At 48.6% G+C, this 22770-nt stretch overlaps 2 protein-coding genes across 4 annotated transcripts in view; one reads left to right on the top strand and one right to left on the bottom strand.

Moving 5' to 3' along the window:
* DTYMK (deoxythymidylate kinase) overlaps nt 1-11511 on the top strand; it is a 12013-nt gene extending 502 nt beyond the window's left edge. The window contains exons 2-6 of the mRNA XM_006760684.2: nt 9-33; nt 1638-1746; nt 7522-7612; nt 8494-8691; nt 11062-11511. Coding sequence (XP_006760747.2) covers nt 9-33; nt 1638-1746; nt 7522-7612; nt 8494-8691; nt 11062-11172 — 534 coding nt within the window. The 3' untranslated portion in view covers nt 11173-11511. The remainder of the gene's footprint in view (nt 1-8; nt 34-1637; nt 1747-7521; nt 7613-8493; nt 8692-11061) is intronic.
* Nucleotides 11512-14264: 2753 nt separating this feature from the next.
* ATG4B (autophagy related 4B, cysteine peptidase) overlaps nt 14265-22770 on the bottom strand; it is a 25296-nt gene continuing 16790 nt past the window's right edge. For 2 of the 3 annotated variants that reach the window (XM_006760537.2, XM_015561944.1), the window contains 6 exons: nt 19747-19940; nt 19181-19259; nt 18769-18914; nt 18276-18332; nt 17292-17385; nt 14265-15800 (listed from right to left, as the gene is read on the bottom strand). In XM_006760537.2, coding sequence (XP_006760600.1) covers nt 15727-15800; nt 17292-17385; nt 18276-18332; nt 18769-18914; nt 19181-19259; nt 19747-19940 — 644 coding nt within the window. In that variant the 3' untranslated portion in view covers nt 14265-15726. Of the gene's footprint in view, nt 15801-15821; nt 16547-17291; nt 17386-18275; nt 18333-18768; nt 18915-19180; nt 19260-19746; nt 19941-22770 lie in introns of those variants that run through there. The other variant, XM_006760538.2, reaches the window with a different exon arrangement.

Below are 22770 nucleotides of genomic sequence, written 5' to 3'. Positions count from 1 at the left end.
CCGGCCATCCTGCCGAGCTGCTACGCTTCCCGGGTGGGTGGAGCCCTCGGGCGGGCCTGGCAGGCGGTGGGGAGCTGCGGGCGGGAAAGGTCGGGCGGCTGGAGCCCGGGGCCGGAGCACCGCGAGGAGCCAGGGGAACCCAGATCCGGGGACCGAATGTGCCCGCCGTGCTCGCCCCGCCCGGTTCTCCCCCGAATCTACCGCGTTTGTGGTTGAGGCGGGTTTGGTGTGGTCTCATCCAAAGGTGTCTGAGAATGAAGAAACCGAGCCTCATGCCGACCTTACCCTAATTGACCTGTGCAAAGATGGTTTACCTGGAGCTCCGTGGTTGCCGTCTGTGGCCATCATTGGCTTTCTCACTTGTTAGTCCTGTGGTCGCTGTGTCCTGTCCGTCGGTATTGGATGCGTCCATGCTTTTATTTTTGCACGGCTGTATTAATCTGTAATTGATGTACAGTAACGTGCATATGTGGGAAGTGTGCGACGAGCTTCGACATAATTATACACCCGTGAAACTCTTCACAATCGACTATCTGTCATCCCCAAAAGTTTGCTAGTGCTGTTTTGTTTTTGCTTGTTTTATTTTTTACTGTTGATAGTATTACAGATATCTTCCATTGCCACCCCTCCTCCCCCAACTCTCAGTCCCTCCCCCCTTCCTGATGCTGTTTTGTAATCCATGTCTCAGATTTCTGTTTGTTTTTTAAAAATATACTGTCATCATTATTATTATTTTAAACTTATCTTTATTGATTTCAGAGAAGAAGGAAGAGGGAATGGAGTGTTTCTTAGCCTTCTTTTAGAGAGAGATAGAAACATCAATGATGAGAGAGAATCATTGATCAGCTGCCTCCTGCATACCCCCCACTAGGGGATTGAGCCGCAACCCAGGCATGTGCCTTTGCCTGGAATCTAACAGGAAACCTTCGATCCGCTGGCTGACTACGCTATCCATTGAGCAAACCAGCTAGGGCCAGGTTTCTGTTTTGTTTTTTGTTTTGCTGTTTCCCCTCTCAGGGGTTTTGTGGCATATTTTTTAATTTTTAAAGTAAAATATGATCTTGAAAGTGCTTATAAAAATATCTGCTGAAACCGGTTTGGCTCAGTGGATAGAGCATCGGCCTGCGGACTGAAAGGTCCCAGGTTCAATTCCGGTCAAGGGCATGTACCTGGGTTGCGGGCACATCCCCAGGAGGAGGAGTGCAGGAGGCAGCTGATCAATGTTTCTCTCTCATCGATGTTTCTAACTCTCTATCTCTCTCCCTTCCTCTCTGTAAAAAATCAATAAAACATATTTTTTAAAAAAATATCAGTATTCGGATAACCAGGAGACAGCATAAGGCTTACAAAACAAGGAGAAGGAAATGGGGGAAATGCTATTTTGAATATTGTCCTAATCTTTAAGCCAGCCATTCTACAAATGTTAGAAATACTTCCTTTGAGGTAACTGCTCCCCAGTGTGCCTGGATACTGCTGCATTTTCTCAGGGAAGCGCCTGCAGCTTCAGGGGAAGGTCTGAACCTGTGTAGTGATGTAGTAAAATAAAACTCAGACTTGAGTCAGGACCAGAAGTTTAGTTCAAACTATTCTAATGTAGATGAAAAGCCTCATTTTTGTGTGTTTCTCTCTTTTTTTAGAAAGATCAACTGAAATTGGCAAACTTCTGAGTTCTTATTTGGAAAAGAAGAGTGAGGTGGAGGATCACTCAGTGCACCTACTTTTCTCTGCAAACCGCTGGGAACAAGTGTAATACCATTGCCCTCCATCTCTCCCCCAACGCTTTTCTCCCTCTTGAGATTCAGGAGGGGAGTGGATAGTGATGCCAGAGGCTGTGCCTTTACAAGGTTCTTTTATTCACCAGTCCTGTGACCAGATCTAATCGCTGTGTGCCCCCAAAGAGCACTGATTAATGCTTTTTCTGCCTCCTGCCCACCACCTTCTTTGTAATTAATTAATTTCCTTTAGGTAGCTTTAGGTTTACGGAAAGGGTTATCAGGAAGTACTAAATTGTCCCATACTCCTGTCCCTTCCTCCTGCTCCCCACAGTTTTCTTTCTTTTTTTTAAATCTATTTTTATTGATTTTTTTACAGAGAGGAAGGGAGAGGAATAGAGAATTAGAAACATCGGTCAGCTGCCTCCTGCATACCTCCTCTTGGGATGTGCCCAAAACCAAGATACATGCCCTTGACCAGAATCGAATCTGGGACCCTTCAGTCCGCAGGCTGATGCTCTATCCACTGAGCCAAACCGGTCAGGGCCCCCCAGTTTTCTTGATTATATATTTGTTTAACTGAAGTTCACAGTTTATGTTGGTATCTCATCCTCTCTCCCAACCCTTTTTTGTTTTACATCTTAGTAGAGTCCTCTTAACTTTTAACTGTTTACTGAGCGATATGGTGTGTGCTTTCAGAGGCTCTTGTTTCCATTTACACGTATGTAGATAACACAGCATTGGAGTTGTTTCATTATAAATGAATGGGAACCTACCATACAAATAATTTTGCAGCTGCTTTCTAACTGCCTTACAGACCTTTGATATCTGAAGGAGGCCTCTCCTCCCTCTTTCCTAGTGCTGTAGCCTGCTCTCCAGAAGGGCGTTCACAGCAGATGTTGATGGACATTCACGGGTTTTGCATTGTCCCTCTTACAAGCAGGGACTATGCTCTCCTCTCTGCTTAGCTTGCTATCTTGCTTGGAAAGGCCTTCCCCACTGTAATACCTCTCTAAGGACACCAAGACCATTTTTATAATCTCACATCTCCAATTTATGGATGTCATTGTTCTGATTTTGTTTTGTCTTTGTGGCTTTGTAGAAAAGTAATGTAGGCCCAAACCAAAATGAGAAATAATGCTAACTATTTCCTAAATAGTGGTCTTGTCCCTGGTGTGGAAAAGACCTCCTGTCGGTTGTCCCTCTGTTCTGACACAACACATAGTCCCCTTTGCAGATCATTGCAGCCACTACTGTCAGATTAGTGTTCCTAACACCTGAAAGTCCTTGGGTGATAGGTCAGGTGCTGAGTTCATAAGTGGTACCATTGTCCACCATCTCTGTGACCTTGGTGTCTTGCTCAGCCCTCAACTACAGCTTCATCATTGGCACAACAGTGCCCCTTGTAGGTCTGGTGTGACAGTCACCTGAAGTCAGCCAGGCAGGGTGGGAGCAAGTGCTTGGTAAGCCTCGGCTGTTTTGATTTCTCCCTTGTACTTGAAGCACTTTGTGCGGAAACTGATTATTTCCTCCATTTAATCTTTCACCCTTAGTTTTGCTTCATCTGAACGGGGTTGATGGTGGTCCCTGAAAATACCTCAAAACAATGGGGGTAACACCCTCCAGATCCCTCCCTATCTCCTTTTACCAAAACCTGCCTGCCCTCTATGGCCTTAAATATCTCCATGCAGGAACGTATCCCTAGAAATAAGGGGTTTCTCTTCCTTCCCATGGCAATTTGCTACTCTGGCTGTTTTTAAACTTATGAAGTAATTTCAGTCAGCTGAAAAGGTTGTAAGACTAGAACCAAGAATTCCCATAAGCCTTTCACCAACCTTCACCTATGATTAACATTTGCCACATTATCATCTGCTCACTCTCTAAAAAGTTACAAACCATTTATAAAGTGCTGCATTTGTCTGATGTTTCCCCACAAGTAGACTTAGGTGTGCAGTTTTGGTTTTGGGTCCTTAGTGCTTTGGGCAAGAGGGAGGTGAGGCATTTAGCCATCATTTGCAGGTTCCCTGGGTCTCTTAGGAGGCTGCTGGCCAGGCCCTTCCACTAAGTGACTGTCTTTCCTGTTGTAAATAGTTAGAAGGGAAGCCCACCCGTATGACTCAGCGGTTGAGCATCGATTCGGTTTGATTCTGGTCAGGGCACATGCTGGGGTTGCAAGCTTGATTCCCCAATAGAGGGTGTGCAAGATTCTTTTTTTTTTTTTTTAAATATATTTTATTGATTTTTTTACAGAGAGGAAGGAAGAGAGACAGAGAGTTAGAAACATCAATGAGAGAGAAACATCGATCAGCTGCCTCCTGCACATCTCCCACTGGGGATGTGCCCGCAACCCAGGTACATGCCCTTGACCGGAATCGAACCTGGGACCCTTCAGTCCGCAGGCCGACGCTCTATCCACTGAGCCAAACCGGTTTCGGCAAGATTCTTATCATTGATGTTTCTTTCCCCCCCCCCTCTCTGAAATCAATAAAAATGTTAAAAAATACTTAAAAGGGGAAATACTACAAAACTATATAAACATCCCCTTCCTTAGCAAACTCTGACCCTCTGCTGTAGCATTCATGAATAATTCTGCCTGAGGCAGTCATTGTGATTTCAAAGGGCGACTTTATAATTCCATTTTTTCTATTTTTCTTAGTGGGCATTCTATGTAAGGAAGGGCTATCCTGTCTCCCCCATCCATTCGTCATCAGTGTGGGCTCAGATTTTTTAGTCAGCTGGTCACAAGCTACTCCTGTTTTTTGATGTTCAGGTTGTTCCAAATTTGGCTGGTGGGAGGCTTTTCAAGTTGGTCCATTGGTTGTGTTCCCGGGCCTTTTTTTTTTCTTAAATATATTTTATTGATTTTTTTTTTCACAGAGAGAAAGGAAGAGAGAAAGTTAGAAACATCGATGAGAGAGAAATATCAATCAGCTGCCTCCTGCACACCTCCCCATTGGGGATGTGCCCGCAGCCAAGGTACATGCCCTTGACCAGAATCGAATACGGACCCTCCAGTCCGCAGGCTGACGCTCTATCCACTGAGCCAAACTGGTCAGGGCCCAGGCCTTGTTTTTAAGAGCTTGCTTTTTGGTATAACAAGATGTTTAGGCTTCTCATGTTTTCTGCTCCAGCCTGGGAACCAGCTGTTTTTCTCTTGTGGGGAATGGTGTTTAGAAACCAACATCTGGGTGCTAGGTGTGCTCACTGCTAGTGGGGTGTCCCTTCTGGGGACAGACCTACACATTTGTCTGCTCTGCCTCTGTATCTGTTTATCGACTTTCGTTTCCCTTACCCGTGGTTTCACTTTTCATGTTTCAGTTACCCACTGTCAACCAAGGTCTGAAAATATTAAATGGAAAATTCCAGAAATAAACAATTCAGAAATTTCAAATTGTGCACAATTCTGAGTCACAGGATGAAATCTTGAAATGTCCTCTGTCCCTCCCGGGATGTGACTCACCTCTTTTGTCCAGCATCTCCACACTAGATCAGCGGTTCTGAACCTGTGGGTCGAGATCCCTTTGGGGGTCAAACGACCCTTTCACAGGGGTCACCTAAGACCATACATATTGTTTTTGTGATTAATCACTATGCTCTAATTATGTTCAATTTGTAACAATGAAATTGGGGGGTCACCACAACATGAGGAACTTGTATTAAAGGGTCGCGGCATTAGGAAGGTTGAGAACCACTGCTGTAGATGCTACCTGTTCATTAGTCACATCAGTTTGTGTTCAAGTCACTCTTATTTTACTTAATGATGGCCCCAAAGCTCAAGAGTAGTTATGCTGGCAATTTGCATATACCAAAAGAAAAAATAAGGGCTTCCTTTAAATGAAAGGTGAAAGTTTTTCACTCAAGGAAAGAAAAACATATGGTGAGGTATCACTACAGTAGGAACAAATCTGCTTATGAAATTGCCCAATTTATAAGTTCAACTTTATTATATATATCATATATATATATATATATATATATGAAAAAACATAGAGTATATAGGGGTTTGGTACTATTTGTGGCTTCAGGCATCCCCTGGGGGTCCTAGAATGTATCTCCTGCAGATACGGGAGATGACTACTCATATCTACACTGAAACTCAGTTCATGCTGACACCCGTTGCAGTCCAGCCTCACAGGCTCCCCCACAGTTTTCTTGTTTATATCTTTGATTAACTTCACAGTGAAACAAGTTCCCTATTGAACCACAGACATCACTGAGTGGTTCTTTAGGGGACCTGCCCGCCCGTGGTCCACACCTCTGTAAGAGCCTGCGTAGTGGTCAAGGTGGTGGGCAGCTCTGTCCTTAGCACCTGGGCACAGAGAGTGCTGTGTTCAAGTCTCTGGGGCAGGTTTTCCCTTCCCTGTGTGTTCATGTGGGATATGGTTATGTTCATTCAACTATACAATTTTAGGGTTTTTTTCCATCTTTGTTGATTTAATTTTCATTTTGTTTAAAATATATTTTATTGATTTTTTACAGAGAGGAAGGGAGAGAGATAGTGAGTTAGAAACATCGGTGAGAGAGAAACATCGACCAGCTGCCTCCTGCACACCTCCTCCTGGGGATGTGCCCGCAACCCAGGTACATGCCCTTAACCGGAATCGAACCTGGGACCTTTCAGTCCGCAGGCCGACGCTCTATCCACTGAGCCAAACCTGTTTCGGCTAATTTTTATTTTTTAATTCATAAAACATTATATGGTTCTAAAAGTTAAAACCATACAAAATATGTCACTGCCCTTCCCATTTCCCATCTGTCCAACACTTGTCCTCTGCTGTGGGGAATAGTGTCCCCTCCTTAAGTATTTATTTATTTATAAAATGAGCAAATAGGTATGTGTCGTCCTGATAACCTTTTTTTGTGTGTGTGATACACCTTATTGAAAAGGTAGTCAGCCATATGTACTTGTTTGTACTTTGCTTTAGTAGTGACACATTAGGAGACTGGTTTATATCTCCTTATGGACGTCTTTCTCGTTTTTTTAAAAAAATATTTTTATTGATTTCAGAGAGGAAAGGAGAGAAACATCAGTGATGAGAGAATCATTGATAGGCTGCCTCTTGCACGCCCCCTACTAGGGGATCAAGCCCGCAACCCGGAATGTGCCCTTGACCGGAATCAAACCTGGGACCCTTCAGTCCACAAGCTGACGCTCCATCCACTGAGCCAAACCGGTTAGGGCTTTCTCATTCTTTATACAGTTGCACCTTCCCAGTTGTGCATGTGACATACTTCCTGTTTGCAGGTTAGGTAGTTTTTTTAATGGCTTGGAATCACAAATGAAGCTGTGATGAGAACTGCATCTCGCTGTCGCAAGTGTGATCTCCCGTCCCTACTCTTCTGTGGGCTTCTCCAGGTCACAGGTGGCAAAAATCCTTTTGTTCCCCAAAGTGCAAGCGATGCTTCTTGCTGACCTTTGTCAGACCTTTGTCTTTGCTCATCTTCCTAAGCTACTGTCACCTGTGAGAATGTTCTCAGCATCATCTGGCCGAGTGCACTGCTCCACTCTTGCCCACAGGCTTCCCTGCCATCTTTGTCAGTGATGTCTGTGGTTCATTGGGGGACTTGTGTTTCACATTGGGCTTTGCCGGGAGTCCACCTCCTCCTGTGTGGCATCTTCTAGGAGGAGATCCAGAGCTCCTTTTTTTTTTTTTTTTTAAATCTTTAAATAAGAATAAGGTTACAAGTCACTGGCCCGTAATCCGTCAGGTTACTGAATTACTGAATTGTCATCAGGATGATTGTAACATGACGGTTCTGGGGATGTGGAGTTGGGTCCATGGCTCAGAAGCATTTTCTGTTTTTTTAGGCCATTGATTAAGGAAAGGTTGAGCCAGGGCATCACCCTCATCGTGGACAGATATGCGTTTTCTGGTGTTGCCTTTACCAATGCCAAGGAGGTGAGTGCTGCCCAGCCCGGTGGGATGCCGCTAGTGTGACTGTCTAGAGCAGGGCCATGACATCACACAGCAAGTTGTGTGGTCCTTATGTCCATCCGCTGGAATCTGGCCTTATCTAAGGGAAAGGCAAACACTGGTGTAGATGCAGCTTGTTTTCACATCACACATTTCCAGAGGTGGTCTGTCAGCAGGGCTTCCCATCCCAGCCTTGTGTCCAGACCAGATGGTGAGAGCATCTGGTGCTTTGTTTATATTTTCCTGACTTCCTGTCCCAGGTAGAATGGCAGTGACTGTACTGCCCCTTATTTCTGCTTTTTATTTAGAAAGTTTCAAATATGTACCAGCAGAGAAAATGATAAATCACCCAGTACTGTGACCGCCAGACACATCATTTGTTTCATAAATGTTTCAGTATGCATCCCCCAAATACTTTTTAAAAAAATATTCACCAGAGGATATTTTATTGATTTTCAGAGAAAGGGAGAGGGGAGAGAAAGAGAAACATTGATGTGAGAGTAGAACATTGATTGGCTGCCTCCTAGACACCCCCTACCTGGTATTGAGCCAACAACCTAGGCATGTGCCCTGACTGGGAATTGAACCAGCAATATTTCTGTGCAAGGGACCACGCCCAACCAAGTGGACCACACAGGCCAGAGCTCTATCCACTCTTGAATGTGCTTACAAAATTAAACCAGAAGGAGGTGCCATGGGAAATAGTAAAACATTCACGATCTAAAAAATCAAGTCACTACTGGGATCCTCACTTCTTGCTGTCTCAAGAAATGGTAGCTCGTTTCCCCTCCTTTTGTATGGATTTTAAAACAACACATTAGACCCCATTCAGCTTCTTTCTCTGATCATCAGTTTCTTTGCTGCAGAACTTCTCTCTGCATTGGTGCAAGCAGCCAGACGTGGGCCTTCCCAAACCAGACCTGGTCGTGTTTCTTCAGCTGAGGTTGGCAGAGGTTGTGGAGCGGGGCGGGTTCGGCCAAGAACGCTATGAGGATGGGGCCTTCCAGGAGCGGGTACTGCAGTGCTACCACCAGCTCATGGAGGACAGGACCCTAAACTGGAAGGTGAGTCACCCTAGTGCCAGAGCTGCACCCAGGAGCGTGGGCACCCTCAGGTCCCGGTGCCAGCTTCTCAAAGTGTGGAAATTGGGTGTCTTGTAGGTGGGTTGGAGGACAGTTTGACAGGCACTAGCCCCACAGCAGCAATCCTCCCTGGTGGGTCCTTTCCAGAGCTGACTGCTCAGCAGGTTCCTGTCCTCTGCTGAGCATTAGCCATGTGACCTTGTCATCCAGAACATAAAATCCCTGAGTTACTCCTCACATCACCTTCCATGCTTATTGGAAGAGTAATACTTTATCTTCCAGTCTGTGCTTAGGTCCTTGCATCAGAAGTCTGAACTCGTCCATTTTGGGGGCCAGCCCTCAGTCCACCCCCTTTCAGCTGCTGGGTCAAAGACTGCCTCCCTTACGCCCCTTGTCCTGCACAGTGCCAGCTCCTGGGTGTTCCTGCACTACTTGTGGGGGGCATGCCTATCTCCTCACTAGCTCCTGGGCAGGAGACGGCTCCTGACTCTGCTGGCCTGGTCTGGGGTGCTTGAGCCCCGCTACCACCCCCATGGCCCACTCAGCCATCTCCCTGTGCTGGGGCTCTCCTTCAACTCAGCGCCCATCATCCGGTGCCCTGGTCTCAATCCCAGGCATCAGCCTTACTCCTCCCTCCCTGCAGATGAGCTACTGTCCTGCCAGCAGTGCCAAAGCAGATCCCACCACTGCCTTCTCTCGGGCACATCTGAGTGCCTGGGCTCTAGGGGTCAGGCAGTGCTGCAGGTGCCACCCCAGGCTTGAGAGAGACACTTTTATCCTTTGTTGACCAGGTCCACTGCCGGTCACACGCTGCATCCGTGTGACTCTGAAAGGTTAAGCTGTTGACCCTGTCATCTGGCGTGTGCTTCCCCACCTCCGTCCTAGGAGCTGAGCCTGCTGCTGGGGTGGGCTCGTTTCTCTTCTCTTTCATGTGTGCTCAGGTCAGTGCGGAGCCACATGGCCTGTCTAGGGTGACCACGAGCCCTTCCTCCCCATGAGGGAGTAGCAACATAGAGCCTCACATGGCTTTCACATGTACTGGTGGAATGTCTCACACTGAACCCTGGAGTCAGTTTCACATGATTTAAATGATTCACATAACACATTTCAACATCTGTAAGGATCAAGCCAAGAATGTAGAGTGCTAGGAATATGAATCAGAAAACTTTATTTCCTACTGGCCCACACTGGTGCTCATCTCTCCTTCCACGTTTCCAATCATGTTTTGTTTCCCGCAGCCTTAAGAACTGCCTTTTCTTGTAGGGCAGGTCTCCTAGCATAGAATTCTCAGCTTTTGTTTCTCTGAAAGTTTTTTGTCTTTTTTTAGCATTCTTTTTCAAAGTTTTTAAGCAATAAGATACTTCCAGAAAAGTTGCTAGTACAAAAACTTCCCGAGGACCATTTGAAAATTAATTGGTGGCTAACGCCCCTCACACCATCCAGTGTTGCTGTCTGGGAAGGTCTGTGTAAGAGCTGTGCTGCTGGAGCAGTGGCTGGCGAGGTGACCTTCTGGGTGTACTTGTGTGGGGTCTCAGGAGTCATTCTCATTTCTGCCTAGTCAGACCTCATTATTGCATTTTTCTGAGTTCGTCTACACCCCCCAGGAGCTTTTCCAGAATTGGCTGTTCTTGGCCTAGACCGGTGATGGCGAACCTTTTGAGCTCGGCATGTCAGCATTTTGAAAAACCCTAACTTAACTCTGGTGCTGTATCACATATAGAAATTTTTTGATATTTGCAACCATAGTAAAACAAACATATTTTTGATATTTATTTTATATATTTAAATGCCATTTAACAAAGAAAAATCAACCAAAAAAATGCGTTCGCCATCACTGGCCTAGACCTAGATCGATGGTAGGAGGAGGACTTGAATCCCCACCCCAGTCTTCCATATCCTGGTGGAGTTGTTTTCTCGTGGGCTGGCTCCCTTGGTACCAGAGGTCCTCATGCTTTCCATGAGAACACAGTATTTAACGAGTGAATTTTGTGGCCGAGGATGTGTGGGAATATAGCCTAGCACAGGCATTGCCCTCTCTGCCTCCTCAGCCAGACCTGAGGAGAGCTGATGTGTGGTTACCTGGGGGAGTCACGGGGAGGGGGAAGACGATCAGGAGGGTGGGGTGTTTATTCTGCATCTGGGATGCAGCAGGTATGTGGGTTAGCTTCATCCCAAGGATACAAGCAAAGCCCTCCCGGCCCAGCTGGGGCTGAGGGTCAGAAAGGTGTGAAGTACTCCAAGGGGTCTGTACTGTGCCCTTCCCAGACCCAGCCCTGTCTGAAATCCACATGTTTACCGACAAAGGTGAAGAGTATTAACCATCCTTTTTCTCCTGACATCCCATGGGAATAGGTGGTTGATGCTTCCAAAAGCATTGAAGATGTCCACAAGGAGATCCGCACGCTCTCTGAGGATATCATCCAGGCCGCAGCGCAGAGGCCGCTGGGGAAGCTGTGGACATAAATGTGGAGGGACTGTCCCCTTCCCTGGGTCCTGCGAGGCCAGAGCCTTATGAAAGGCTTGATGTGCCGAGTGTTCACATTGCACAACGTGGGGGCTGTGCACAAGTCAACAACAAGCAGAGCTACGATGAGCCTCTCGAGAGGCCTGGGCACAGGGACTTCGTGGTATGTCACTCAGCCTTCCTCTGCCCTCTTTCACCCTGAGGATGTTGATAAATCATTGCGCCTTTTATTGAAATTTAATGATAACCATATCCAAGCAGGTTCAAGATAATTGATGTGGCAATCAGTTTAAAATCTGAATTTCTTAGAGGCATGAATAAAAGTTACTTTGAAAGTACGTGGTTGAAGGCCTCCTCTCCTTAGAGTCCTTCTGGGTGGGAGGGCCCTACGCTGGCCCAGTAGGCTTCTCTGGACCACCCCCATTGGTCTGGCCTCACTGGGTCTGGCTGGCTGTGTCTTGAGGTATGATGTCCCATTTCATCTAAACATAGTTGGTACCTTTTTAAAAATATATATATTTTTATTGATTCAGAGAAGAAGGGAGAGGGAATCATTGAATGGCTGCCTCCTACATGCCCCCTACTGGGGATTGGACCTACAACTGGGCATGTGCCCTTGACTGGACTCAAACCTGAGACCTTTCAGTCTATAGGCCTATTCTCTATTCACTGAGCAAAACCAGCTAGGGCCAGCTGGTGCCTTTGTTCTTTCTGCTGTGGTCCTAAATGCCAGGAATATGATTTCATTCCATTCTATCTTGAACTGCTCTAACGTATACAGCATGGTCTGGTAGATGTGCTGATGCCCAAAGGTGACCTGCTCCCATCAGCAGGGCTACAGTGAGCAACTCGAACCCCGTGTGAGCAGATACCAGAACCACACCCCCAGGACCGAGTGTGCAGACACCAGCCGTCCTCATCTGTTGTGCCTTGTGTCCTCAAGGTGATATGGAGGGGCCAGGCAGCCTGGTTACATCCTGCCCCTGTCCATGTGGGCATGAAGGGCAGCCTTATCTGTGGACCCCAGATAAGCGTGGACCCTGCCTAGTCCACCCTTCCTAGGAGAATCCACCAGGTGCTGCACAGGTATCCCCTCTGTTCAGACAGCACTTTGGGGCTCAGTGCCCTTCTGAAGCCAGGACACTGGATTCTAGGCAGAAAAAAAAGATGTGGTATTTGCTTAACCCCTGAGTTGTAAGTGGTCAACTGACAGTTCAGACCAGACTGAGGCAGAACCTACATTTGGCTGGGAGGTCCTGCATAGCAGTGGCAGCCAGACCCCAGCTCCCCCAAGCTACCCAGGCTGCCAGGCCCTCTGTCCTGGTCCCTCCATATCACCTTGAGGACACAAGGCATGACAGATGAGGACGGCTGGTGTCCGCGCACTCAGTCCTGGGGGCGTGGTTCTTATATCTACTCATGGGGTTCGAGTTGCTCACTGTAGCCCTGCTGATGGGAGGTTGTCTGTGGGCGTCAGCACATCCACCAGACCACACTATACACCTGTGAGGTCAGAATTCCAGCAGTCACACCGTCAATCGTTTTCATTAAGACACTCCCTGGGTCCCCTACTGGGACACGCCTATCACTCACCTGCCTGGTTGACTTTTTACATAACCAGGTCCCATCTAGAATGAAAAGGAAACTGGGTTGATTTCTTGAGACCTGAACCAGTAGCTCCCCTGCCTTTGTGGACACATCAGGATCAGGCTGGCACTCACGGAGAGGTCGTGGCTGTCAGGGAGGGTTGGTATTGGCAGTGGGCATGGGTGAGTTGACCAGAGGGAGATGGGTGGGTCCAGGCTGTGCCCTAAGCACCCAGCACAGGCTGGGATGAGGGCTGAGTGTGGACCCCTCAGCTGGAGCTGGGAAGGGCTGGAAACTGGACTAGGAACTTTCTCTGCCGAGGGTCAGGATGCTGGGATGAGGTGGAGGTTTTAGTAGAGACCATCCTCTCGGAGCTGTGGGGTGAGAGATGAGCAGGCTCAGAGGCCGGAGCTGAACAGAGCCCCACAGGTGGTAGGCAGTGGAGCTGGGCGAAGGTAGAAATGGGCTGACTTTCAAATCAACAAGGCCACTTAAACTTTCCTCAATAAATACAGCACTCGTCAAACAGCCTGGCCAGGGTTGTGGCAGCAGGTTTAGCTGAGGGACTGTTTGCCTCCCAGCACCCTAAAGAAGCCTTTGAGGCATTGACAGAAAAAAGGCCTCCAAAGACACCTGCATTCTCAACCCTACAACCTGTGAAGAGCACCTCTGTCTCAAGGTCCCTAAAGGCAGAGGGACCTTGAAACAGCCGGCCATCCTAGACTGTCCAGGAAGGGCCTCCAACAGAGAGAAGCAGGAGAGGCCGAGCCAGAGGGAGGGTGCAAAGGCATCTTCACTGAGGGTGGAGGGCAGGAGGGCAGCTTCCAGAAGCTGGACAAGGCGAGGAAACGTCCCAGGTGCCACAGGAGGAGCGTGCCCTGCTGACATCTTGTTTGACCACTGCCCTCAGGACCTGAATGTTGTTTGAAGCCACTGGGCAAGATTTGTTACAGCAGATGCTAACAGAGGCCATGACTCGGGTTCCTGGGCCACCTCACCTGGGGACCAGCACAATGTTTCCTGCTTTCTTTTCTGGCATTGGTCCCCTTGCACCTAAACGGAGGACAGGTGGCAGGAAGCAGGGAGCCAAGTAGGCTAGCCACCCCCTGCACTGTCCGGCTAGGACATCTCAGGCACAGTAAAGGAATTGGCTGAGGCACTGCCTTCGGTCAGTAGTCTCGGCTCACCAGAGGGACAACGAACTTTTTCTCAGCAGGTTTAAAGAGAAGTTGAGTGAACAAGCCCTGATTCTTTATAGCTAAGAATGGGTTATTGTGTGTTTTCCTAAACCAAGTTTCCTCGTCCTCTTTGCTTTAGGACTACAGGAAGCATGTCGCAGCTAGCAGAGCCTTGTCAGGTGAGGTCCGTCTGCCTGTGGGGGAGATGAGCTTGCCATAAGTCCACAAATCCTCACTGAGATCCATGGACATGAGCTTAGAAAATGTTCATTCTTATTCCATCACTACAACTCTAACGAGGAAAGGTCAAGACAGAGACAATAGACTTTGTTTTCTACTGAAACTGTTATTTGCGATGAAGAACTGCAAACTACTAAGAATGGACAACACTCTCTTCAGTAATCCTTTCAAATCACTAAGACAAAGCTCCCCTTTGGCCAGGCTGTCACCCACTTCCACCGTCTGCACCACACGGGCTGCAGTAAGACTCCCTGGCCCAGCAGGCAGGGTGGCACATTTCCAAGATGCAGCAGAAGGAATGGAGACCGCCCAGCCTTCCTCCTTCCCTGGAGGAGGGAGAGACGAGAGCAAATTAACTTATGTCGGCGACACTCAGGGGCTGGGTGCTCTCTGCCATCAGGTGGGCCCCCGCGCGCGGTCCCAACTGCAGATGCCGAGGGAGGGAGGGGCTCTGCAAGGAAGACCCCCGGGAAGAAGGCGCCACCTCCCTGAGCTCCCCAGGTGCCTGTCCGAAGGTCTCACGGAGGCTACTCTTCAGGACTCGAAGCCTGCATGGAAGCCATGCTCTCTGGGCCCAACCAGGGTTCAGGGCTGCAGGTGCTGTCAGTCAGTGCTGAGAAGGACCTGGAAATGTCTCCAAGTGACGTGATGAGCGATGGGGTGCCTATCTTGCACCATGAGCAGGGTTTCACCCTTTGGCCCCAAACCATCTGAAGCTTCGGTACCAGGAGGGCAGTTCTGTGGTGCCCTTAGCCTCTGCCTGCCAGGCTTGCCGTGCCCCCATGTCCCGCATGGGCCCAAGGATCTCAGACCAAGGCAGCTCCCCACTCACCCACCACCCACGGCCCACCCAGGGAAAGCCAGTGCAACAAGTAAGCAGTAGCACGTGGGCGTCTCAAAATGCTGGAACCAAAAGGTGAGGAAAGTGAGTCCACTTGGGCTCTACCTGTAGCTCTTTCCTGGCAAGTCACACGCATGGTGGTCTCTGGTTTGCACCATGCCCCACCTCTCTGCTATTTCTCTCTCCAAAGCCAAGAGATGTCAGGTGGTGACTCCTTCCTGTCTCCCACTAGTCAGCCTGGTAGAGCCATGGGAGGGCTGCAGGTGGAGGGCTTGCAGGCTTAGTCCCAGGGCCACTTCTCATTTGGTCTCCAGTCTTCTTGGACTCAGAACAGGCCCAACAGAAATGCATGTCTGTGTAGAGTAACTTCAAACAGGACTTTAATTCCAAAGAAAACCTAGAACTGAGAGCCTGAAGGAAGCAGGACAAAGGTGACGTGAACATTCAAGCCCCGCCGCTGCTGCTCCCTGCGATTCCTGGTTCTCTCCATCAGCCCGAAGTGTCTGGGCTGAGCAGTCCCACTCCTGCAGTGAGGCCTTGAGCATAATGCAGTCCCCCATCGAGGGCAGAGGCGGCCAGGACATGGGCGGTGGGCAGGTGGGCAGGATGGATGAAATGCGGTGGCACCAAGCGCCCTGAGGCCAAGCTGGGCTCTCAAAGGCACCCCCAGCAAGAGCCAGTCGAGATATCCCCCGACTTTAGGATTTTCAAAGGGACAAGATTTCGAAGTCCTCATCTTCTGAGTCAAAGAATCTTTCCAGTCGCTCTACATCAGAAGAATCTAGAAGAAATAAGACAAAACCCCATCAGACACCTGCATGGGTTACTCTGAATGTGGGGATGAGACAAGCAGCTAGGTGTGCATCAACCACACCTGCTGGCTTGCTTGTGCTGGAGCTAGCCCTGGCCCGGTGGCCAGCAAGCAAGGGTGCTTGCTCAGGGTGGTAGGCGGCAAGAGGGCATCAGGACTCTTGCCAGCAGAGGTGCAGCCTTCAGGTCTGAGTTGGCCAGGGGCCTCACTGGCAGGGATGGAAGCAGGAAAGAGATGCCAGAAACTTACCAAGAGGAGGAGCAGACACATCGCTCACCAGAGCCGAGGGGCACATGACGGGGCTGAGGGCGAGGGCCACCAGTCCCAAGAGGAGTGCCAACCCTGTACCATCTGGGACAGACGGGGCACCTGTCCTGAGTCTCAATGCCAGCACCCTGACCCCAATGTGGTTTCTGTCAGGCAGCAGGCTCCATCCTCCTCCTCAGTGATCTTCACGGAAATGGGACAGCTGGCTCCGTCATCATCCTCAATGATCTTCACGGAAATGGGACAGTGGGCTCCATCATCTTTGTCCTCAGTGACTTTCAATACACAGTTCCACAGGCTCATCATGGTCCTCACATTGGTCTTCCCGGGTACAGATGGAGGTGTGAACTGGATGTGCTCACAGCCTCAATGCCAAGTCTCCGTTTTCTGTGTGCCATATGCTCAGTATACTTGGAGGGAGTTGAGGGTCTGTTCGAGGGAGAAGGCCCCTGGGCACAGAATTATGGAGTAGTGGGATGCAAAGCCTGCCAGAGCAGGACTGACTCACACAGTGGATTGCATGGAGAGCTCATGACATTACAAAAAGGCCAGCATATTTTGGATCGTACAGAACCCAGAACCTGTGAGGAACACTCCCAGATCCATTTGCACAGGGCCAGATGACTGCACTTGGGGTAAAGATGAGGGTCAGACTGCTGCTTGCTACACTCAGGGCGAGAGGAAGGGGATACTCAGCAGTGTCCCTGATCCCTTGTTGCACATATAAATCACCAAGTGACTGCATCTGGGGTTCATACAATTTTTTTTAAATTAAATCTTTATTGTTCAAATTATTTCAGTTGTTCCTCTTTTTTCCCCCCATAGCTCCCCTCTACCCGGTTCCCACCCCACCCTCTGCCATTACCCACCCCCCGTACTGTTCATACAAATCTTTTTATTGATTTTTTTAAAAGATAGATTGATTGATTTGTTGTTCCACTTATTTATGCATTCATTGGTTGATTCTTATATGTGCCCTGACTGGGGAGGATCAAACTCGCAAGCATGAACAATGATGCTCTAACCAACTGAACTGCCTGGCCAGGGCCCACACAAATCTTGAAGGTCAAAAGTAATGGGATCTGGGGAAAAGCTAGGAGGGGAAGACAGAAGCATCACACAGAACACATCTGAGCAACAAAATAGGCAGCACCCACTTCCACCTGAGATGTGGCCCTGCGGTCTCGGACTCACCTAAGGACAGGTTCAGGACATCAGGGCAGGCCAGGTGGGAAGGCTGCTGCTCCACCAGCTCAAACATGGGCAGGGCACCTCCAAGCAGTGACAGCTGTTAGCAAGACACAGCATTAGAGGCAGCCTACAGGGGCACAGTATCTCCCCGCAGCTCCCCAATCACTACTGTGATCAGGGAAACACTGACAAGAGCAGACTGAGGCTCTTAACAACCTTGGGTTGAGATGGGAATCCAACAAGGTGCTTGCCTACCCATCCTATGGAAACAGGCCTGGAGACAAAAACCGTATCTCCCACCACCCTGTCAGCACAAGGCTGAGAACTATAAACTCCATTCTAAAGTTCCTGAACAATGTCAAGTCCCCACATCCTCTAATCACAATGAGACGATGCCAGAAGCAGCAACCATACAAGGACCACAGGACGTTTCACAGTGGTGCCCGTGTGGAGGAACAAGTGGGGAAGCAGGTGCCGAGCCAGAGACCCATCCACTCAGATAGCAGAGTTGCTACCAATCCCCTTTAAAAATGTATGCCCTAGCCGAAACCGGCTTGGCTCAGTGGATAGAGCGTCGGCCTGCGGACTGAAAGGTCCCAGGTTCGATTCCAGTCAAGGGCATGTACCTGGGTTGCAGGCACATCCCCAGTAGGAGGTGTGCAGGAGGCAACTGATCGATGTTTCTTTCTCATCGATGTTTCTAACTCTCTATCCCTCTCTCTTCCTCTCTGTAAAAAATCAATAAAATATATTAAAAAAAAATAAAAATGTATGTACACACACAGGTTTATTTATTTCAGAGAGGAAGGGAGAGGGAGAGAAATATCAATGATGAGAGAAAATCATTGATCAGCTGCCTCCTGCACGCCCCCACTGGGGACTGAGTCCGAGACCCAGGCATGTATCCTGACCAGGAATTAAACTGTGACCTCCTAGTTCACAGGATGACGCTTAACCACTGAGCCACACCCACCATGCACTACCAACCTTTTTTACTTGCTGGCACCAGTCATTAAAGTCATCCTCAGTCTTACAGAAAAAACCCTGAAAGGAAAAACAGTGGTAAGCAGAAAGCAGCATAAGTGGGCACCATGTGGAACTTGACCACAGAGTGACCTAAGAGGCCAGATTTCCATTCCCAGTGCCACTGCAGGGACCTTGGGGCACCTCCCACCATCCTCACTTCTCTAGCCTCTGCCCCTCTCCATGGTCTCCATTCTTGGCTCGACCCTTTGCCCTCTGCCCTGGCTGTCCCAGATCATGGTGTTTTTTAAGGCCTTAGAATGAAGCAGGTATAATTACATGGCAGAGCACACAGGTCTCTTCCCCTGTGCCCCTGAACAGGGGCTAGGTTGGTGGGTTTGAGACTTGGCCTCAACCTGCATCTCCTAAGTAGCTCAGCAGCAAAGGCCATGCAGGACCCAAGTGCCCATAAGCTCCCACATTCACAGGGGACAACAGGATAGAGTGGGGAACATACCACAGCAATGGACGGGTCTAGCTCCCCGATGCTCATCCTGCTCGGGGGGTGCTGGCAGTGGAAACTTTCATCTGGTATCAAGAAGCTGTCAGTAAACTCCACAGCTGGCTGTGTCGTGTGGGGGTCCAAGTAGATGAGCTCCTCACCTGGGCAAGATGACATGAAAGTCAGCGGAGGGGGTATCAACGGGGGTCCTATTTCAGACCTGCCACACCACAACCGTCACCTGGACAAGCCAGGTTGGGAAAGACAGCAGCTAGATGGGGTGGGGACATGCTGCTTTTCTACTGGTGGCCCTGGGTGAAGCCACCTCTAGGTGTGGGGGGCCAGCATTGTTCCACAGGGCTGCCCTGAAGATCACTCCCCCTCATCTTCCGGCCAACTGGGGCATCACACGGGACTCCCCACTCACCCACATAGCCGATGAAGTAGTGGGCACTGTTGGGCTTCCCTCCAATCACTCCCAGGGACTGAGGCATCATGAAACAGCCCTGCAGGAGGGAGGAAAGGTGGACTGCTGAGCAGGTGCAAGCAGGAGGCCTGCACCCCTGAACAAGAGGCCCAAGGAGGAGAATGAACCCCCAAGAGCTTAGGAAACAGTTGAAGAAACACGTGCTGTGGGCTCAGGGGCTCTGTGCTGGGGATGGGCTTGAGGAAGGTGGATGTGCGGGCCGTGGGAGGAGGGTAGGCAAGAGTCAGCACGTGTCAAAAAGGGCACACAGGCACGGAGAGGAGGCCTGCATACCAAGCCTGGGTGGAGACAGGAGGCCACTGGAACCACCAAGTCAGCAGGAGGAGCAAGGCTAGGGAAGAGCGCAGGGGCCAGTGGGAAGGGCAGCCGGGACTGCCCAGGTAGAAGCCAGGAGTCCACAGGGTGGTCAGAGGGCTGGAGGATGGGGCCAAGATGGTGACACGGAAGGGTTTTAATGCAAAACAGTATTTCAATTCTCCCACTGGCCAGTGAGAGGACAGACCCACCTTCAGTGTCTCCACGTAGGCCTCATTGATGTCCGTGAGCCCCAGGCGCAGGGGGATGAGAAGCACCAGGGGTCGCCACAGGGATGGCCTGTTGGTGACCTCGGCTCCCGCAGGGAGTCCATTACAGTGCCCTTCAGAGTCTGCAGGAAACGCAGTGGCCTCGGCACATGGAAGGCTGCTCCTGCATAACCTTCCTGAAAAATGGAGATGTGCTCTTATGGGCTAAGTAGGTACAACTTCACTCAAAAGAAACAGGTACATAAATGGTATATGAAACACAACTCTAACTTGAGAAATAAAGCGTAAGACCAACCCTGCTGTACACAGAGAGAAAAGAACCAAACATTTTCTATGTGTTCAATTAAACATTTTTATTGTGAAATAACGCATGCGCAGAAAATAGTGCAGGAACACGTGTGTGCACCTTTGAGAGCCACCCTTAAACAGGCACCATGTAGCCACCAGCCTGGCCAATCAAGCACTGACCAAGTCCCCAAACACCTGTGACCTCACCCCCAGCAAGAACACCAAGGAACTGCTCTCCTTTTAAATGTTTAGGCAACTTCTAAGTGCACTGGGCAATTTTCAACATGAACTAGGGCAGTGGTCGGCAAACCACAGATCGCGAGCCACATGCGGCTCTTTGGCCCCTTGGGTGTGGCTCTTGCACAAAACACCGACTTCTGCACATGGGTCACGAAGTTTCAATTGCATTGTACGTGCATATCCGCACGTGGTATTTTGTACTGTGATTTATAAGAAATATATACTAGGTCTACATTTTACTGCAGGAAAAGAGCTCTGACTTTAGGAATTTCCTAAGTGAGGAGAACAAATAGGTGTTTTGTTATGTTAACAAGACTTGTGAAGTTCCAAGGGTGGGGGCTGCCACAGGAACCAACCCAGATTAAAGGCTGAACTTTCCAGAGGAGCCAAGGGAGCTCCATCAGCAATGGGGAGACTTCTTCCATCTCATCTGTGTAATGCAGCCTCCATAAATCCCAGGAGGGGGTTCAGAGAGGTTCTGGATTGGTGGACCAGTAGAGATGCTGGGAGTGGCACCGGGAGAGGACAGGGAAGCTTCTCCATCTTGCTATTCTTGATTCAGATCCTTTAGAATAAACTCGTGATCTGTAACTTCTTGAGTTTTGTGAGATGCTGCAACAAATAATCCAACCCGAGAAGGTGGTGGGAACCTCCAATCTATAGCATTGGTCAGAAGCACAGGTGACACCTGGACTTGATATTGGCATCTGAAGTGGGGGAGGAGGGCGGACAGGATGCAATCTTGTAGGACTGAGGCCTTAACTCATGGAGTCTGACACCATCTCCAGGTAGATGGTGTCAGAACTGGGATGAATTGTAGGACACCCAGTTGGTATCAAATTGCTTGGTGGGTAGGTGAAAACCCACACATCAGAACCAATGTATCTTACCTTCTAATTTCTAAGCAGAGATCTCCTGATTTCTTCCCCTCCCCCTTGCAGTAGTTGTCTGGTGATCTGCATGTTTTTGAAAGGGCAGTTCAGGAAGTTATTAGTTCTATCATTTCTCCCTTAAAATCATCAATCTCTGTATTTGGTGTCATCATACCACTCTCTGGGGGTTTCTTCTGACAATTTTGTACTTTTCCAACTTCCTTTTCACTTTTTACTCTCTCATCACCAGTATGAAGGTGCAGAATTCAGTAAAAGTCAAATTCTGCTATGTAGTCTGTTAACTTGACTTCCTTTGACCCAAAAGCTAAGACAGAGGTTTAAACTTCAAGGTAGTAGAGTTTTGTCTTTTTTCCTATTTACTCTGCATTAGTTTATACAAACGTTTAAAAGAGGTACAGTCTGCTACCAGAACCTAGTCTTTGGCACACATCTGTTATACTCTGTGTTATGCTGGTTTTGTGTAACTTAGTTTTTACTTATTTGACCTGTCATGGTCTTTGTTGACGTAAGTTTTGCTTCCCTGCATTCGAGACTATACTTTGTGATGAGGACATTCTCTTGTTGACTTGATTTCTATTACCAGAACACCAGACACATGAATTGGCTCAGGATGGGGCAGGACCTGTCACAGCTGAACCCTGGGACTCGAGAGCCTGCCTGTGGTCCGTTACATCACAAGTGTCCTGTTAATAAATGGGTTTTCCTTTGTCCAAGCAACCCATTTGTAATTTGCTAGAGCTCTCCTAACGTTTTTAAAGCTTTTTATGTCCTGTTTTTTGTCTTTTGATCAATGACAACAACTAAACAATATATTTGCCTTCCCGACCTCCTGAACCCAGGTCTTTCAGAATTCTGAACATTTTCTGGTGTTTGGTGGCAGGAAGATGAGGCTGTAGTACCAGTGAACAGCCTTTCTTTTCAGTATTATTATTGTTACTATTTGGATGCTTATAAAAGTTTCTCTTCATTTTTGCAATTTGGAAATGTCACCAGACACATGCATATTTTATACATTCTTGATTTTAAAAATTTAAGGTTAACTCTAAAGGCTCAACTCTTTCTTTAAAAATATGTATTGATTTTTAGAGAGAAGGGAGAGGGATAGAGAAATAGAAACATCAATGAGAGAGGACTATCATCAACTGGCTGCCTCCTGCACACCCCTTACAAGGGATCAAGCCTGCAACCCGGGCATGTGCCATGACAGGGAATCGAACCAGCAACTTCTTGATTCCTGGGTCAACACTCAACTGCTGAGCCACACCAGCCGGGCTAAAGGCTCAACTCTTCTTCCAGCTCCAATTCCTTTACTCTCACCCTGTCCTTCTCTCCTGCCATTCCAACCCACATGATTATTTCTATTTTGCTCTATTTCTACTTCTGCCATCGGATTATTTGCCCCACAGCTTTTCTGATTATTCTTGTATTAATCGGTTTTCATCCATGTCACCTGTACTTGCTGCCAGATTATCTTTTCCAATCTATTTCTCCCTCAGTTCCATGACTTCCCACAGTCCACTGTGCTTACAAAGGTGTGAACTCTTATCAACACTAAACATGGTCAGGGCCTGTTCTGGATGTCCTA

This window comes from Myotis davidii, unplaced genomic scaffold (assembly GCF_000327345.1).
Source record: "Myotis davidii unplaced genomic scaffold, ASM32734v1 scaffold370, whole genome shotgun sequence".
NCBI lineage: Eukaryota > Metazoa > Chordata > Mammalia > Chiroptera > Vespertilionidae > Myotis > Myotis davidii.
Note: the sequence above shows the minus strand (reverse complement) of the source record. Positions and strands in the feature narration are given on the sequence as shown.